This window comes from Prinia subflava, chromosome 2 (genome assembly GCF_021018805.1).
Source record: "Prinia subflava isolate CZ2003 ecotype Zambia chromosome 2, Cam_Psub_1.2, whole genome shotgun sequence".
NCBI classification, from domain to species: Eukaryota; Metazoa; Chordata; class Aves; order Passeriformes; family Cisticolidae; genus Prinia; species Prinia subflava.
In genome coordinates this window covers 89,181,496-89,201,927 of record NC_086248.1, presented here as the reverse complement: position 1 = coordinate 89,201,927, position 20,432 = coordinate 89,181,496, and the positions used below count along the sequence as shown (strand labels likewise).

Genomic DNA, 20,432 nt, shown 5'->3' with positions numbered 1-20,432 from the left:
GCTCACTCTGCCAAGGATGTGGGACAGTCCCAACAGGACACCATGTCACTTGTCACTGACAATGTGCACCTGAATGCACGAGTGACAGCACCGAACATCTGGAAAATTGAATATTCCTTCTGGAATATTCCTTCTGAACTCCCTCTGAACACCGATTGCTCAAGTGGTCCAGAACCAGGCACCAGAATCTACTGGATATGAGAGCTCTGAGAAGTAATTTATTTTAAACATAAGACATTATGTTTAAAATAAGCTTAACTGCAGTACCATAGTACTGCTGCTAGAACAGAGCAGTATGTAAATGATCTTCTTTCGAATCTGCAACATAATGGCAGAATGAGAGGTTTAAGTATGACTTAACACAGGCTGTTATTATGTAATACATCAGAAACCCTTCAACTTGGTGTCTTAAATGGGTTAAAAATAGTTTCTAGACTGGTTGCAATTCTATCTGCAGTAGTCTGTCTTTGCCCAAGCAAAGGAAGACTCTTAGATTGAAACAAAATGGCAAAGGATTACAGGGGTTTGCTGCTGCAGCTGCTTGGTTTTTAAGGCACTGCCTTGAAAGTATCGCTTACAGTGCTAAATCACTTTCTTTACATACCATGAATGAATACAAACCTCCAATTTTCTTTTTGTTTACCTAAGAGTAATATTCTGAAATTGAACAGCATTTCAGTTGACAACTGACATATACATTTAACATCAACGGGGTATAAGACATTTCTGGCATTCATCATTTCAGCTAAAGGAAGAAGTTAACAAACTTGGAAAAGAAGTATACAAGCTGTTCAAAAATGAACTTCAAAATTGATTTCTAATTTTCCTGAACATCAGCAATAACGGTCCAGAACCTCCTGTGAGTTTACACCAGTGATACCATAATCCTTACCATTTTTAAGATGGTGCTTGGATTGCTTTTGAAGGTTATGATTCTATACAGCCCTAGGCTGGACTCAAGAAAATCCCTTCCAATCTCACCTTCCTGAGGCTGTCACATCCTACGCACACCTATGCAATACTGAACAGCAAAGACAATACATTTCCAAAAAGTTGGAAGTCTGTATTATCTTAAAGATAGGCATTGACAATTTAAGGCCTATTTATAAAAATATTGCTGAGACCCACCAGGTAGCACAGAGTCCTGAGGTTGGTTTGGGACCTCCAGCCCTCCCTGTGCCAATAGCTTTCACCTTCCCACTGGGTAACTGCAAGCTCTACTTCTCTGGCCACATCTGCAGCCCTCCAGGTCCGGTCACTGACTGTTCCATCCGCTTCCCATGTCCCTGCCATGCTGGGAACAAGGCCACCTCTGCACAGCCTGAGCTGGGACACCACTGCCGCGGCTGCTGCTTCCCTAGGATACCTCACAGGGTGTGCAGGAGCTATTTTAAGCTTCTTCCCCCACCTCAGCCATTATCTCAAGGCAGAAAACAGCAGCACAGCTGGAGCCCATGGTAGGATTTGGCCAGGGCAGAGCAATGGTGTGACCAACACCTCTGTCTGCATGGCCACCTCCCAGCTGGGGGCTAAACACTGGCTGTGACAACACGGTCATGTCACATTTCTGCTATCCAAAAGACCATTTTCCTTCCACAATCTTTTGCCCATTTTATTGCCAATAGCAACAATGCAGTATCTGTTCACACAAAATACAGGTACTGTTAACTGAAAAAAACCTCCCAGCCCCTCAGATCTCAGAGTAATTAGTATGTAGACATGGAAATTCTTAATAACATGTTAACTATTGTTGGAATGATAATTTGTGGGAGTTCTTGAGCTCACTGGTTGGCATTGTTGAAAAGGTAAAAAAGTTTAAAGCCTTTCTTTGCACACCATCCAATTTTTTATGCAATAAATCAGCTAGAAGTAGAGCCAAACTGAAACATTTCTGCCATTTTATGCACCATGGAAACAAGAAACCTGTCAATCTGCAATTACCTATTCTACATCCAGTTGAGATCAATTTCTGCTGTGGGAGTATAGCCAACAGGATCAGATCTACAACCTGTGTTTGTCATGGGAGATGGACATAATTTATTTTTTGTTTTGCTCTTAAATAAGTACAAATATTAAAAAATAAATCAGATTGATGTCAGGGTGCATGTTAAACTGCATTACAGTCTAATAAAGACTATAAACTTTTCTCCGCATGTAATTTCTTACATCAATGTCAACAAGAGGATATAAAAATATTCCAAGTGTTCATCTATAAATTCCACTGTGATAAAATGGCACACTGATTTTTTAAGTTATCTCATATATTCAGATTTTCTTCTAGAGCTGAAATACCACTTGCTTGAGCCCTATGAAAGCTACTTAGTTTTAACAGCTCATACTGATTTAGTATTTTTCTCCACAAATTAAACACTGCCACTTTTTAAATTAGAGATAATTTGTCTGATGGACTACTTTAGCCTGAAGGTTTATTGTGTTTAATTCTGAGTTTTTGTACCTTTCAAATGCTGGTGCTCATTTCTCGAAAACACATTTTAAAATCCTCAGTATAACAAGTTCTTAAAAGAGCTCACGTGCTTCAACATCATGTGCATCATGTTATCCCTTTCAGTAGGATTCCCCAAAGTCATGCACAGCTTAAGTGCTTTTCTGTGTCGGGCTTGAAACTCTCACATTAATTAAGTGTGCTCCAAGCAGAATTAATGGTTATGACTGCCTACAGTGCTCATGGCAGCTACAAGGCTCTCTCAGCTTTGATTCAAACCATTAAAACAGAATGAGCAGTGAGAGTACATTTTCAGTATCTCCAGCAATACAGAAGGCAGGCAAAGCCAGGTGAGGTGATAAGGACAGGGAAGGTTTGGATCCTCCTTCCAGGCACGAGAAGATTCAGCAGGGCAGCTGATACAGGCGTAACTCAGCTTCTTTGAAGAGGGTAGTAGTTGAATGCGTAACTAGTTCTCCCCAAATGTTATCTCCAGTATCTCTGACTTCACCAGCATGCCAGGCAGCAAACTGGGGCAGGCAAAGAGCAGACATATATGTATGACTGAACACACAGTTACAGTATTTGCATACTAAGACAGGAGTGAAAACTCTTTCCCAAGAGCCACATGACAGTGTGTCTTCATCCGTGGCACCATGGAAGAGGTTTTGTGAGGCCTGATTACAAATTGCTACCCAGAATAACTACTAATCATTTACCAGAGAAAACCATCCTTGTCAAACAGTTACTCTCCATAGACCTTCACAGCAGAACCCAGCAACTTTCTGGGGACACCTGTTATCCACAACCAGTCATTTGCTTCCATACAGGTGTAAGTCAGTGAAGTAGCAGCTCAGACTACTCAATATACTTCCCCTTGGATTCAAATTCATGACTTATTAATTGCAGTTAAAATATGCACTATGTGGCACAAAGAATATGGTCTTTGAAAAACTCTAATACTGATCAATTACATAACATTTCCATAATGATACAGGAACACTGAGCGTTTTCTCCTTTATGTACTTTCATGTGATTTCTGAAATCCCAGATGGAGAATAATTTGTCTTCAGTCTAGTTTTACTTGAGGCACTACCAGTCTGACATTTTGCTTTCAGGTTCTAGCAACGTCAGTATTGAGATCAGAGGTATTAAAACTTAGAAAATCTGACATGTTATGTCAAGTTACAAAGACAGTCTCTGAGAGCAAATGGAAGAACAGATAGTCTGAATTAAGTAGCAGAAAAGGGGAAAGAAACAGAATGATGGGGGGAAGATAGGGACAAATGTACAAAAGTGAAAGATTAAACAATATTCTAGCGTAATCAGACGGGTGTGAAGAAACAATCATTAAACATTGAAAGCACAAATGTAGGGATGTAAATTCCTACATAAAACATGTAGCTACATAAAGTATGGGCATGGTCCCATTAACACTTATGCATACACAAGATTTTATTCACAACATTTGCATAAGCTAGAGGGAAATACTCATGTGAGTAACATGCACAAGAAGTAGCAGGATTTGGCCTTTCCCTGTTTTTCCTTGTGTGCATCATGTATACCTGTAAAACATTAAAGTAGGCACTTCAACATTGAAGAAGACAGAACTTGGAAATAATGGGACCTAAGGGAAACCTTTCCAGGAAAGCTGGTGGAATTGCAGCTCTGCAAAGCACTGAGAGGAATACCCTAGGGACTAATTATTTGACAATACAACTAATGCTATTACTTTGAAGCATAATAAAGTTAAACCTGCAGCTTGTATAGATGTGCAGTACTTGCTGGAGGAAAGCACAATCGATGCATGAGTCCAGAATGGGGGAATCCTAATTAACCCTCTAACTGCAATCAGCAGGAAGGCTAATAGCAACTCTGAAGTGGTGTGAGTGGCTTAATCCTACAGGATTGCTTCTGTTAATGAGCCACTGGCTGTTAGCTCTCCCCAGCCCTGTTTACAGTAATGAGGCACCTTTACAGGGCAATAAGCAACCGGTCTGCCCAATAACAGGCTGGGATTCTCGTGAGGGACAGAAGTTACTGTCCGTGGGACACAAGTTATCATCATCATTCCACAGAAGAAACTAAAGTCCAGTATATCACTTTCCATGATCCACTGGTCAGGCCAAGGATGGAGTTTATGGGTCAAGATCATTCAGGATGACACTAAATTCTCCTCTAGAAGGTGACATCTGATGCTCTATTGGGAATAATGTTCTATAGGATGTTAAAAAACATGAAGCATAAAAAAAACCCCAAGAGTCTGTCCTTAGTAACACAATAATTAAACTTCTTACAAAGTATTCCCATTTTGAAACTACAAAAAAAAAAGACATTAAAAGTTTTTAATCAAGTTATCAAAACCCCATGACTTTCCTTCTCCAAGAGTTTCTGGCTGTGGCTTGACAGAATGGCACAAAATCTCAATTACACATATGGGTACCCAAAATATATGGAGCCAGGCTTCCCAATACTATTTCCCTCATCTCATATGGTTTGGCAGACTTCTAAGCTATTATCCTATCCTTTCTATTTGCCTCTGCCATTACTGTGTCTCCACTTCATTTGCACCACTAGAAAGATGCAAATGATAGGCCTCCACAAGACTAAAGCAAAGTTAAAACCAACATAAGAAAAAGACACTTTAAGAGCAGTCCTCAAGGAAGCTACATATCTTATTGCTTAACTTCTTCAAGACGTCTATGTTGTAAAGTGCAGCTAGAAATACTTGTACCAAAATCAAATCCGCCATCTAGCACCATTCACAGCAACTATTTATACAAGACCTTTCTGTGGCATACATTGTTTCCTAAAAACATGAAATAATCCATTGATTACATTATTTCAATTACAGTGTTCAGGCTTTGCCAAACTATTGCAACACGCACAAGTTTAGTTACAGAAAGGATGGATTTTACAAGACACAAGCTTGTAAGCTTCACAGAAAATATGTTTTCCTTGAAATGATACTTGAATATCCTTGAAAAAGGAATTACCTTTAGCCTATAAAATAGAATTTGTAGCAACACTCCCTAAAGTAGAACACAGTGGCCTCTAAAAATAAGCCATGGTGCTATCAGCAGTGCAGACTAGTGTCTTCTGGCAGAGAGAGCCCAATACATCCAGAAACGACTGTGAGGGGCCACAACCAGCCAGCAGCAGGTTCAGCCAGCCCAGCTGCCCTGGCAGCCACCCCATGCCATGACAAGGGGGTTGGCCTTGTCCCCATCCCCATGAGTGGGCACACCCTGTGTGGTGGCAACCCCACCGTAAGGCTGCCAGCACCAACAGGCGGCTGGTGGCATCCCCTGTGGCAGGGAGAGCCCCTGCCCTGAGGGGGAGGCAGCGGTGTGGCCACCCTGGATGGGACGGGAAGTCAGGGGCTGTATTTCTGTTTGTGTCAATATGCACGCGTGTGTGCTTTCATACACCCGGACCTACACACACACATCCATGCACACGTGTGCATGCACAGACATGTGTGCACGCATACCTAAAATCACAGAATGAGTAGGAAGGGATGACAAGGATCATTGAGTCCAGCTCCTGGCCTGGCACAGGATCACACCAAGGGCCTCAGAGCGTTGTCCAAGCACTTCTTGATCTCTGTCAGGCTGGTGCTGTGACCCTTCCCTGGGGAGCCTGTTCAGTGCCCAGCCACCCTCTGGGTGAAGAACCTTTTCTGATATCCAACCTAAACCTGCCCTGGTACAACTCCAGGCCATTCCCTAGGGTCCTGTCACTGTCACCAGAGGAAAGATACCAGTGTCTGTCTCTCCTCTTCCCCTCGTAGACCGCAATACACACACATAGAGCCACAAACACACAGACACATACAGACACACAGACAGATACGTGTGTGTGCATATATATATATATATATATATATATATATATATGTATGTATGCACTTGGGTATGCATACACGTGTGTCTGTGTCCCCGTGCGTGTCCGTGCTCCCCCCTCGCAGCAGCCTCGGCACGGGCTGCCCGCGCAGCCGCCGCCCCTCTCGCCGCCCGAGGCCTGAGGCGGGCGGGCCTCCCTCGGTGCCACCCGGCCCCCGGCTCGTTCGCACGCTCCGCCGGGCGGGGAGCCTCGGCCCCGGCCCTACCGCGGCCCCGGCCTTACCCTGGCCCGTCTCCTCCTCCTCCTCCGCCATGGCCGCAGCGCCGTGCTGTCGCCATGGCGACGCGGCCTGCCCGGGCCCTCTCCTCGCTGCCCCGGGTGTGGGCCGTGCGCGGCCCCCGCTGCACCCGCCGCCCTTCCAGGCGGGGAGCGAGCGAACCCCTTCACCCCGCCGCTCCAAAGGGCTCCATTTCTCTTAAAAACACAGCTTTCCCCGGCAGTCCGGAGGTTTCCGTGTGTCTGAGCTTTAGAAAGTGAAAGAACATTTTATTCTAAACGCCATCACGCCAAAACAGCTAAAATATTCTGTCTTAGTGATATTAAATGAAACTGTGTGGTTTAAATTTAGGTGCGTGTTTTAGCAGACAGGCGTGCGATGCCTGGTTCTTCTGACTCTGAAACAACTGTGAAAGAAGAAAAACATACAAATATTAATATTCTGGCAAGATGCAACCATATATTCCTAGAAAATAAATCTTTATGCAATTGCTGGGACTAAAACCTTGTCCTCACTACAGCAGGTGCTGGTTTGTCAGATGCTCAGTTTTGCAAAGCCCGCGTGGATGACTCCTCCTCACGCTCAATTCCACCTCTCAGACAAAGAGTTAATGATGTTCTCAGTATTCATGGAAGCCTGAAATTTCAAAAAACACATGGAGCACAAACAGGGCTCCTTTGATTTTTTTTAAAAAAATATCACTTTTTTATAACATTTTAACATTTGCTATTTGCCTTTCGGCCACTTATTTTTGCATTTTTTATTGAACATGGCTCAGAGTAAAGAGGCTATAATAGGTACCCAAGAGAATACATCTTCACCCTGTTGGGAAAACAGCTGATTATGCTCTCTAACAAAGCTGATCTCTCTGAAAGGTTACCTACTGACTTGAGCAGTTCATTAAAGTAACTAAATATTTCAAACTACACGTTTGACTACAGGTGGAGTACAGATTTGTTTCCTCTCAAATTGCTAACAGACATTTTGGTGAGAACAGCATGGCAGATGAATTTAGAGGATGCAGCAGCAGAAGAAAAAGCCTTTATCTTTCAGTCTTAGAGGAATCCTTTTTCTTTTTCCCTTAACCCCTCCACACAGAAAACTTGTCTATGGGGGTAGGTCAGTCATATGTTTGAAACTGGAGAAAAGTGCAAAATACATTATTTTGGCAAGGATGGACCTCTCTTATCTCTTCCCTCCCCTACTCCAAATGTAGAATTTCATGTTCTTGAATACTGTGCCCAGCATTAGATTTCTTCTATTATTTTCCAGACCATTCATAATGGGACACTTACAGCTCTTCTACAAATGCTACACTAATTCAATGTATTTACTACATATACCTAAAAAAAGCTTAATAAAATCCTGTTCTAGTTATTCAGGTTTTTGTGGAAAATCCATGCCCAAAATATGAACAACTCTTAGTTTTAAAATAAATACAAGTATTGCATATTGTGCATATGTATTGAGATTATTGCATATTTATAGTAGACTTTGAATGGAAGTGAGTCACTGCAACTGTGACATGATAAGACAGTAACTCCACTCAGGTGTCCACCTTTAACACCTTCCCAGCAATTTCTCCAGGGCTTGCACTTGGCTTTCCTCACAACCCCTTCCTATTTGACAGGCACTAATCTTTGTTTCCTCCAAGAGAGATGGTAAGAAAAGCAGTGTGTAAATGCTGATGAAGAAAGGGGAAATGGTGAAGCATGCCACAGCTGTGATGTGTCATTTACACCACAACATCTGTGTCCTGTTGTAGCTGCTGACTCTGGCCCTTATGAGCTGCTGGAATAGCTCCTTGGGGAAAGTGTTGTTAGGAGTATATAAAGGCCTTGTTCAAATCCTGGTTGTTCATATCAAAGTTGTTAAGTTTGATAACTTTAGCCTAGCTGCAGAATCTTCAGTGACTCAGAGCTCATACAAATTTCAGCAAACAGCATTTTGCACTGTCCTGCCAGTGTTGTTGAGATTCCACTCAGGACAATTACTGTAAATCAAAGTCTTCATTTGCATTGTCCGCTCTAGCCTGGAGTTTCCTTTTGCTTCCAGTAGCTTGCAGCCAAGCATCCTTATTCTCCCAATTCCTAACACTTTGGGCTTTAGAGTCTTGCCTGTCTCCAGGAGCAGAACAAAATATGAATAAGAAAGCACTTCAAAATGAGAACTCACTGCTTTAAAATTTCCTGGCAATGTATCTTGAAAAATCTGGGTAGGGAAAAAAATGTTAACAATTATAATGCATATCAAATATTGGACCTGAACCATATAGCTGTTTCCCTTTTAACTTAATGCACAGATATCTCAAACCAAGGGTATGAGTGGGCTGAAACAACTAATCACATCTTGGCACAGACAAGTACAAAAGGAAACCCAGAACTACTAATTCAACAGCTTGAAATATCAGCTGCTGCATGCAAGATCTTTAGCTGCATGCTCCTCTGAAGAGAACATACCCTTTTGAAATTGTGATTTTTCATTTTAAAAATGTCAGAAAATATCTCAGGAAAATTATGGAAGAATACAGCATTATTGATATAAAGTATGAATCCACTGAAGTCTCATGACATAAGGTTCCCTTAACTCCACTCCTAATTTCATCACATACATTCCTCTCAGCTATCAGGGTCCTATCACACATTTTGCATATTTTCCGTGCATATGTTCAGAAATGTTATTCAGCAATAAAAAACAGGTCTAAAATGGGAGAAGTGACGTAAGAGAGAGCAGTTCAAGGAAGTATAATAACATCTTACAAAGCTGTGTCCCCCCATGGCTTCGGGGCTGCAAGCATCACAACAGATCTTTGCATCAAACATTTGCTAAAGACCTGGACTACAGAAGTTCTTCTGTGGGTCCTTGGGGACCATAGAACTGAAGGCACAAAGAAGCATATTCATTTGTCCTTCACAGAGAAAGTAGGTGGATAACTATGGTTCTGTGACAGGACTCTTACCTATGGCTCCTCTGCAGCTAAAGGGGTACAGCTGTGCTGTTCAATAGGCATTTCCATGTCACTGTACCCTTTTGCACCCATGTGACATGAATGACCCAAGTGTACCTTCATTCCACTCTTCCTCTGGGAGCAGCAGCTGATCTCAGTGACTCAGAAACAGACTCTTCAAAACAGAGTATTATCTAAACATTAGCTGTTCGCCCAAATGATACACAGTAACCAGATAAAAATAAGAAAAAGACTCCATCGTTCCTTGCCTATACTGTATCTTTCCCTACAGAATTTAGGTAAATTACACTTGAGAGCAGCTACCTCGTTCCTTTATGTGTAGGAGGGGAAGACAGCTTCTCCTCTGGCTTGTTCTCTTTGTAACTGCAGGCTTTGATCCTATGCTTGGACTAGATGAAGAGAAGGCTAACAGAGTGGGCAGAGACAGACATACAAGGATACCATCCATTATTTCCTCTACCAGTGACCTCTTCCAGGCTGCTGTTATATTTATATTAACCTTATCTGTCATAATTTTGCTTTCTTTCAAAAAAATAATTCTTCCTGTTCTCACCTACAGAGCAGCAAAAAGTACATAAATTGGCAAGGGATTTCCTTTTCTTCTTATACAGGTAATAAACCTAGAAGCCCAAAATCTGACCTCTTAAATAATATGTCAGTGTATGATTCCTTGACACATATGGAGTTCACCAGTGCTGAAAGGGAAAAATCCAAGTCTTGCCCTTCCTTCCCTCCTGCCAGCTGCACATCTTCCTTCTACCTTGTGCTGCCTCTGCCATTCACTGAGAGCAAATATGAGTCACAGAGGTAGTAAAAATACAATCCATCAAAAAGTGAATAGTGTTCTGCCCTATTAAGAAACTCAGAAAAGGATCTGACAAGCATCTCAATCAGCACATCCAGGAAGTTGGACCCTGCAATTAGAAAAAAGGAAGAAATAGAGGGGAAGGCAGGAAGAGTGAGATGTTCTTTTGGAGGGAGAAAACTCAGTATCTGTCAGAGTCCATAAGTAAAACACTGAAGAAAGAAAGAGGGAAAATCAAGTTTGAAGGTTGCTGATAATAGCAGCATCTCAAACTCTTCTCAGTCCATGGGATGGCTGTGGAACTGTCCTGGCAAATATCTCTTACTGCTCATGTAAAGCTACAATCCTGTGGATCTTGAAAGCTCCTCCTGTCCAGGTTCAACAAAGCTGCATTTGAGGAAAAGTGACTGAACATACATTAAAAATGAGTTGCTAGGAAAAAGGAAGCATTTCTTTACTGCCGCAATATTCTTCAATGTCAAGGAGCTGCTGGCAGTGCTTGGCCTCTGGGACTATGCCTAAAGAGCTGCAGCAGAAAAAAGATCTTTCTTTTATATGCAAGTGCCAGGATACTGTTCCCCATCCCACCCAGGCACAGAAATGGCCCTAGAGATCCATATATTTTAACCTTCAGACTTTATTACCATTAATTATATCTGAAAGGGAAGCCAGGATCCCCAAGAACACAGTAGCAGGAACAAAACACAATCATCCATCTGCCTAGCAACATGGGTTGCCATGAGTACTTCTCCCCATGCTCCACAGGCAGCAGGGGCTCGCCACTGAATGCCAAGCCAAGCTCAAGGGCCCCATACTGGTAAAGAAAGCCTGCTTCCTCTGATGAAGACCTTGCATTCCATCTCTAAGACCTTCCTCTGGAGCCTAGAATGTGTCAGCCAGCAGCCTGAAATTTGGAAATGAGGGACTTCCTGAGTACTGAGACAGTGCCGGTGGAATTGCTCTTGCAAGAAGGAAGAGCAAGGAAGCTGGGAACATCAATGCCATTAAAACTCCATTTTTCCCTTCTCTGTTCTTTTGAGAAAGTTCTTTCCATGTTTAATACCATGCCAAAAAAATCCCCAATAACATACCATCAAATCACTGACTTTTCACAAAGAAAAGAACAAAAAACCTATGAGTGGTACTGAAGACATGGAAATACTTTATACCATCCATAGCTCAGGAGGTCTTTGAGTCACAAACCATTTGTAGGAGGTTGAGAAACAGAGTATTTAAGACAGTCATTTGTGTGATTCTCCACTGAGCACCTGCTTTAGGCCTCATGAGAAGAAAGGATACTCACAGAGACAGGTTTTGACATGTCCCAGAAGGTTCATTTTGCTTTTCTTAAAAAAGCAAAAGATAATATTTAAGGGAGCCCCCCTGATAATGTGGTTATCTAGAAGCAGTTTAAAAGTAGAGATTCGTAAGGAAAACACAAATTCAAGGTTTCAGACTGACATTTGGACAATTGTAATTGAATGGGATTGTTGAATACCAGAATTATATTTATGTTACCAATATTGTGAAGTTAACCTTAAAAAAACCTCTTACTTTGTTGTTTGCTATATCATAACATGCAATTTAAGAGCATAAAGGCCATAGCAGAGATAAATAAGCCCAAAGTGCATTTTACAAAGATGTCAACTACAACACAGAAGTGGTTAGCCTTGGGATGAGAGAAGGAGCTAAAGGTTATACATCTGAAGGATCATATATGGCCCTTAATCAGTTGAGGCATGATACAGTACCTTTGAATACTTAGAAAAATCTTCCTAGCTCATGAGTAGGAGAACTACTTCCTTTTCTTTCACCTGTCAGGATTATTTGGGCATGAAAATGTTGTTGTACTCACTAAATTAGTAATAATCAAAATGAACCTGAGTATAGAAAATCTAAGCACTTCTGATTATTCTGTTTTCTTCAGAATGCAAATCTTCATTTATTAAAAAAAATCTAGACCATCTGCTTGTGAAGATAATGTTTGGATAATTGATGTAACACTATTCTTTTAAGTCTACAGTAGGATAATAAGGGAGAAAATCATCTTCCACAACAAGTCCCATTACCATGTTCAGGATTTTACTTTACAAGTCTGATCCCACTACCTGCTCAGGTTAACTTCAGAATTTCAGTGGGAATAAAGTTAAGGTCTTGGGAACTGATCTTAATTCACAATTTATTCATTCCCACTAACACAAATGGCAAAGGATTAAGCCTAGTGTTACAGCATAAGCATCACCTCAATTCTCATTCATCTCAGTGGTTTTTTATTCAAAAGACTAATTGCATGGCTAGCTTGTTTTTCTAGGTTCATGAATTTCATTTATTACTTAAATATAAGCTTTAAGTTTGCAGATATCAAATGTATTTCCATATTTAAATAAAGTTAACTCTGATCTAACTAGAGATACTGTACAGAATAGGTTATGTAGACTTCCTATACAGACTTGCTATTGTAAAATGAAAATTGCTTTGAAATAAAAATATACTTTGTTATTTTAAGAGGGGGAAAAAAGAAACAGAACTACGACACATCCAAGAAAAATTTTCTATACCTTCAGAAAAAGAAAAAAATTTAATTCCTATTTGATTCCCTCAGGAGAGATAGGGAACTTTGATGCACTGTGGCAAGAAGATATATAACTGTATTAATGAAAATCCAATCTGTGCTCAGAGACTTTGCATGTTGGCTATAAATGTAAAATATTCATACCACAATAGACTGTTAGACTGTCAAAAGCTGAAGTTCAGCCAATTTTACCAGAAAGAGTTGACATTTTGCTGTATTCTTCCTTCTAGGGAGCTGAGAAAATAAGCTATCAAAACCACTCCTCCACTTGTAAATTTTGCCAGTGCAACTATATAGATATGGCATAAATCTAGAAATAGGAAGTGTTTGTCTAGTGCACCATTTAGACACAGTAACTCAAACTAAGAGCAGCAACAAATACTTTGGATTGGTGAGTTTTTGTGGCACTGTGCCAGGACAAGCAGAGGCATCACCTCCTTTTGTATCACCTTCTCTGCCATGACCGAAGAACGGCCATGAAAGGATCTGAGGAGAAAACTGATTCAGCTAGAAAATGCTCTTTTTTTTTGTGGTTGTGGTTACCAAGTGAGCTGGGCTGGTGTAGCAGAAAGGACAGTGTGAGAACAGCTGACAGGGGCTGAGGTAACACAGACCTGCCACAGAGGAGCAGCCTGACACTTTTGGTGCAATCCTCCAAGAAAGGCTTTTGTTCTGTCACTGGCTTGCCTTCTCCCAACTCAGATGGCTGCTTAGCTGTCTTCCAGTCATGCTCTGGTTACATGGAGATGCACCAAGGAGGCAAAAGCAGGGCTTGGAAAAAGAAACATCATCATCTATTAGACTAGCTGACAGAACTGAGGGGATGAAAAAATACCAAAACAATAACACAGTGGTTTTGGACATATAATCCTTTTTTCTACTCTGAAAAGAAATTGCACTCCTTCAACAGAGTGCATTGGTCATCGTTTCCAAATAACTGCAGCTTTATTATCTTACCTCATTTGGATTGTTGGAGTGAAACAAATGGCTAGGTGGGAGCAGCAAGGTAGAGGTGAGTGTTTGCAAAGGAAAACATGGTAAAGACATTAGCCTTGGGGGACTACAGGACAAGCAGTTATTCCATGCAGAGCTCTAAGGAGCAGGGAAAACTGCAACATGCTAAACTGATTCTAATAGATACCCCAGATAAAGGAGACTTAACAGGAAGAGGCACTTAAGCATCCTGATAAAGCCATTTAAATTGTCTTTGGTTTGCACATTTAGAGCTATATCACTTAAGAATTTATGAAACAATGCAATGAACCACACCAGGGAAATGAGAAACAATCTGAAAATTAACCCAGGAAATACAAATAGGCCACAAAGTACTAAGGGTTAGTAAGGTGAGTTCTCATTTGCAGAATAGCCACATAAAGACATGCACAGCATAATGTAGGGAGCAACAGCTGCCTAAGCCATGGCTGCTGATGAGACAGTTGCTTGTCAGACACACTGATCACACACAGGTCGGTGAGTAAAATTATTCCAACACATAAAGATTTAAAGTATAGGAAAGCTGTGATCAATGACCTCCTCACTTAAGGAAGTCATGGCTAAGACTACACAGGATAGCGAAAATGGACTGCTTAATATATATGTACGTTTTTCCTGCTAACTGAACTTTCCAAAGTGGAAATACAAGTTTAATAATCCATCTGAAACTCTGGATCTGTAAACCCTAGATAGGTAGGGTCATATTCCCTTCCCTTTGCAGTTCTCTTTCATTAGCACCATGATTTACCCTCAGGAACAGGATGGCTATGGAAATAAACCTAAAAGTGGTATCATTTACAGTGTAAGATATTTTTTCTTGTTGCTTATTGAAATATATATTAAAACAGAACAGAGATTTTATCTGGTTTATATATACTTGAATGCCAAAACAGTATTTATTGGCATTGCTGTATATATCAGCAACACCTTAAGAGCTGGAGTTATTGTCAGTCCGGATTTACTCAACCAGACCGAGTCCAGTTTTTAACTAAACCACAAATTCTGGAAACCTGAAGACCAAACCTTGCTGCAGTGGTTTGAGGCAATAATGTCTCTTAGTGACCTTACCCTCCACTACCAGCTCACATCTCTCACTCTGTAACAGAGGAATCCAGTAACAGTGCTTGTGCATGTCCTGGTAGGTCTCCTTCCACCTCCTTTCCCCTTACCTTGGCTGTTCAACACAGCACAGCATATTTAATAATTTAAATTGATAAACATAGCTGTGGCCCAAGGAGTGGTCACACATCCCATTTTGTCACTTCTCAAACAGTGCAGCTACTGGAACAGTAAAATCTTAAATCACTGTAGTTAAACTAGAGACAAGCTGCCATTGAAGTTAATAAGTGTGGGTTCTCTGTTACCAGACCTCAGCTGGGAGCTTGGCTAAGTATTTTAATGCCCATTTTTCAAAGACCAAGACATTTAAGTGACTGTTCACCTGCAGTTGTTCACTGAACAGATTAAGAACCAACCTCCAAGAGCTCAGGATGCCCCACCTGAAAAGTGTTGTATCGAGTATCTGTTGCTTGTAGGCTGAGTATCAGTGTGTTTTAGGATATCTTTAAGATAGTGTTTGTTTCTCTCTCTCCATCTCCTTTGTAAGTAATTTGTCTTTTATGTGCAGGTGGAACACCCAAGATATGTTGAAGGTACAGATGGCATACCCGAGTGCTGAGCCTTCTGAAAAAGTTCTCCTTTTGTGTCCTGTGTGCCTCTTTAGACATCCAAAGATGCTTCTGGAAGCAGACACAACACTTGAAGCTTTCCCTTCAGTGGCAATACCACTTTTCCTCCTCCCACAATGAAATACCTGCATGCTAGAAGTAGAGGTTTCACAGAGCTGTAGACAGACCCGTGATCGCCAGATCCCAAGACACCAAACCGATCACACTATTGATCTCTAGCCCTGACACCAGCAAGTTTAACAGGATCAAAAAAAAAGGGGGTAGAGTAACATGTTCTCCCTTCCAACTCATGGTCAAATATTTACAGCCTTGAGAGTTGTTAAGGTTGGAAGGGACCACAGATGGGGTCATTTGGTCCAGCCTCTCTTGGTCTCCCCAGCAAGTCTGCATGGCCGCAATAGTGTTTTCATTAAGCAGTTTATCTCTGAGACCTTCCAAAACAGCTACCAGAAGTCTGTCAGAATGCTCATGAACTGATCTGGAGATACACACGGAGATGTGTAGCCATGGAGATACACATGATTCTTCTAATCTAAAATTTCAGAAGTCTGAGAACCTCTTGTTCTCCTAAACAACTCTAGCAGCCAATTTTTAGTATATTTTCAGAAGTCCTTTTCCCAGAGTGACTGAAGAGCTCCTCAGTAAACACAAGACAGTCCCAGAAAGGACTAAAAGAGGTTTCTTGTCGTTGTGAATTACTTGCATTTGGTAATAGAAGCAAGAATCTGATTTTCAGAGCTCTGTTTTTATCCCTTTCCAACCTATATTCATTGACATAAAATATAAATGCATAAAGTTATCAGCCTAGAGCTATTGGCTTCCCTATAGAATTGAGAAATGAGAAACACAGAGGAGAATCTCTGATTTGAGACTTTGAAAGAAATAAATACCCATCTCTTTTTCTCACTAGAGACAATTTTCATTAATATCAGAGCTAGAAAGGAGTTGGAGGTGGGGGGACCTCCATAAATTCATAGACCACACAAAGCTCCTGGCCTGGCATCTTATCTGCATAAGGTGTGGTTGGATTTGAAGGGGCCAGTGCCATTAGCAGCAATTCAGTGGTTGGGAAGATATCTTTTGTTTTTAAGAGAACCATTACCAAATCCTCTTCTCCATCCTCCCCACATCTTTCAATAGCCTAGTGGATTGCAGCAGATAAGAGTTAGGTTTATGCTAAGCATAAGGTTTCACAGACAAATCTAGCTTGTAAGAGCCCTTTTTTTAGTCAACTTTGTGATCACAAATAATTGCATGGAATTAATCACTTATATTGTCACTTGGAAATCAAGAATAAAAGTGCTAATTTCTGGAAGCTGGAGAGAGCACACGTGCTATCTACTGAGAAAAACTGATGGAAATATGCACTGGGAAGAAAGACAGTGAGGTATTACTGCTGGAAGAATTAGAATGAAACCTAAATGAGAGGATTTAAAAATAGAACAAAAATGAAGAACAGAAGTGAAAAAAAACCACACAATCAAATACTTGAAACAGAAGCATCAGGGAAAAATGAAAAACATGAAAGTAAAACTCCAAATAGATAGATAGAAAAATTGTATTTGTCAGAGTGATATAAAAGAACCTGTAAGTTTGGGGGGGTGGGGGAGGTCAAAACAAAAACCAAAACAAACCAACCAACCAAAAATTAACAAGAGGATGATCTAGTGATACAAAATATCAGCAGATCTAAATGGCTAATGGAAAAATCCCAGTCTTGAGGCATATACTCATACTCCATCCCAGTCATAAGGCAAATATATATGCTTAGCTTTACCTCACACAACACCAGTGAGTTCAGCAGTAAGCTCCACCAGTGTAAATCACACTTCTCCCTCTCTTACACCCCCAGTTTCAGCAGATGCAGCCACAGCCACAGTAAAGGCTGGGGAAAAAAAAAAAAAAAGACAGGAATGAAATGCAATTTCCAATTCAGATAAAACATCAGACTGTTAAAAGTACTGAAAGGAAATACTTCTTTATCCTTACAAATGTGGTTCCAAAAAGACCTAAAGGGCAAAAAGGGGAAAACCAACATAAAACCAATCAACATTTAAAGCTGTTACCCAGCTTTAAACCTTTTAATTTTGAAAAGGAGATTGTTAGGGTTTTAAGAGATCCTGGTGCCCTGCAATAAGCAACTTTATTGCTAATTGGAACACTGTTTCATAAATTTTCTTTCCTTAATTCTAAGGAATTTTATCAGTTTTGATATTCTCTAGAATTAAGAGAATGGCTGAAGTCATTCCAGAAGGAAAAAGTAGTAAGTTAGTTTAATAAATTTGACCAAAGAAGGAAAGTAAATTTCAATTTTCAACAAAAATGGTTAAAATCCAGAACACATTCTGGAAGAGCGCAGTGTTTAGCACTGGTATTTATTAATTGATTTTTTTAAACTTTGCTTTATTCAGTCTTCTTGTGGATACTACCGAAGAACAATCCCTTAGCGTGCCAGCGTGGGGCAGCTGGCAGCCCAGCCCTGTGTGTGTGTGCAGGCAGGCTCCCTGCTGCCCCACAGCCCTTCTCCTGCGGCCCTGGCAGGGTGCGCTGCTCCAGCTCCTGCACCTCTCTCTCCTCCTTCCTGCCCCCTGACTGAGAGGCAGACTCCCAGTAAAGCCACAGTGCACATCTCAAACAAATCCTTCCCTTTCTTGTGTCAGGCTGCACACTTCTTCCAGCCTTGGCTCAGAGGTGCCTTTGGTCTCCAGGTGCTCATTCTGGAGCAGATCAGGCCCAAAGCACGGCTGGCTGTGGGTGATGAGTGCTACCAGCTCTTGGCTCCTGCAGGGTTTCATTTAGCTGTCTTGCAAAGGGAAGTGCTCTGTCCCTGGGTCCAAAAGTGCAGTGTGGTCCCCCATCACACCAGTAACAGTTTGTGTGCTGGGGAGGAGGAAGGTATGAGAGAAGCAGGGGTATTTTACAAGTTTTGCTGCTGGGTATCAAAATGGGTTTCTGTGGATTCGTTACCTGTCCCCAGCAAAGAAAGTGAAAAGTGACTCAGCACCCATGTTCACTGCCTTCCTTCCCAGGCTGTCAGTTTGGGGGTTATCTGGGGTAGAGTTCTCCAAAGCAGCCCTCGTTCACTTGGAAGCAGACGGAGATATTCAGCTCATTTCATGTGGGCTGCTGCAAGCTGTGATCTGCTGCCAGTGCAGGTCAGGTTCAAGCCAGATTTCTCAGTGTTCCAGCACAGTTCTGCATCATTATGATAAAGTATTTCAAGTATATGAAAGCATTTGAGATACATACAAATGGGTGAAGAATAAAGGGAAGCTATAAATCAGCAAGTGAGGAGTACAAAGGAACAAAAGGAAATATTACCAGAAATATTTTCTCATAATAAGGGTACTCCAAATAAACAATGGACTTAAAACTTGCTTCTGATTTTTTGCTGTTTGCAAAACCATGGCATTAGGTAGAAACTCATCTTGTTAAGCCTAAGAACTTGGACAAGGATGACTAGAGTTAGTTACTATGGAGTTAAAAAAAATGTTGGCTTTTGTGATGAGACCAGCTTCAGAGAAGAAAGAGAGGATAAAAGGAAAAAAAGCTGGTTTTAAGCATTCATTTAAAGATTTGCCATCTGAATGCTCTGCATTAATTTCCTTTAAAGCTGATCAGTTATAACAACTTTTCTCCACGTAATTGCTTATTTTTCAAGTGCTTTGTGCTTATTTTGGTTTGTTTTTACTAGAGTATCTGAGACTTTCCCATGTGGAACATGCTGGTGATTAAAAAAAATCTTCTAGATACTGTGGACAATCTGCCTCATCTCTGTTTTGAAGGTGTGAGATTTGTGCTTGAAGTGCATGTCTGTTTTCACTCCTTTTTAATGATACTTTTGGCTGTAAATTTTTCAAGTTTGTAAATGATAGACAAGCACACTATTGTCACACAGCAACCAGTTCTTATTTCAGAAACACTGTCCTGTCTATGATAATAGGATTATTAAAACAGTTCTTTGTTAGGACTGGCATGCTGTGCTCATCTTGCTTCTTACTTTCTTAACTTTTGCTGTTAAGGATCTCTTATTTTGCTGGTATGTGAAGCAGGAGAAACAAGTGCAGATGCCTTGTCTCAACAGAGGAACTACCACGCAGTTCTGTTTTCTTTGACATGAAAAAGAACTCATAAAATCCAGAATCTCATTGAGGCCCTGACCCTGTAATGAACTCAGCAGTCACACAGGTCTGGGGACACAGGAAAAGCTATAGCATAGAGAGCCTTGGATTGCAAATACTGATAGTTCAGGATGCTGCTCAAAACATATTGCCCTGATGTTACTTGAAAACATAGCTTTATGTTCCTATCAGAAGATCTCAGTTGGATAGTTTAAGAGCTTGTTAACTTTTGGATTAGCTACCTTACAACAGAAAACCCTTAGAAAACTTTTTGGCTGTCCTCCTCCCTGACTTTACTGGCACTGTTCCTTCAGAACAGCATGACCTGATGGGATACCTGGTTGTGATTCATAATACGTGCTGGAAGGGCTGTCTGTCTTCTGGCCAGGGTGCAATCCCAGATATATTCTTAGCCTGTGGATGTGGAGCAGCAAGTTTACATGACGGTGCTTTTCTTCTGCTATTTATTGTCAAATAATTGTTCTCAGAGAGTTTCTAGGGGACTCATTGAGGTTTTTTATGCTTTCCTAGGAAATTACCTGTAGTATAGCATTTGCTAGCAGTTGCTTTAATGTGTTGCCAGAAGAGTTTCTGTTGCTAAATCTCTCATATGAAATGATGCTGGTTTCCCTCAACCTGAAAAAAAAAAAAAAAAAAGGCTGAGCAGAATTGCTCCAGCAGAGTGGGTTAAAGAGCAGTCTATGACAAAATGGCTTTCT

General features: G+C 41.0%; 1 protein-coding gene across 2 annotated transcripts in view; it reads right to left on the bottom strand.

The window, feature by feature from the left end:
- EFCAB2 (EF-hand calcium binding domain 2) overlaps positions 1–6,644 on the bottom strand; it is a 31,725-nt gene extending 25,081 nt beyond the window's left edge. For both annotated transcript variants that reach the window (XM_063390965.1, XM_063390966.1), the window contains exon 1: positions 6,572–6,644. In XM_063390965.1, coding sequence (XP_063247035.1) covers positions 6,572–6,602 — 31 coding nt within the window. In that variant the 5' untranslated portion in view covers positions 6,603–6,644. The remainder of the gene's footprint in view (positions 1–6,571) is intronic.
- Positions 6,645–20,432: the final 13,788 nt, after the last annotated feature.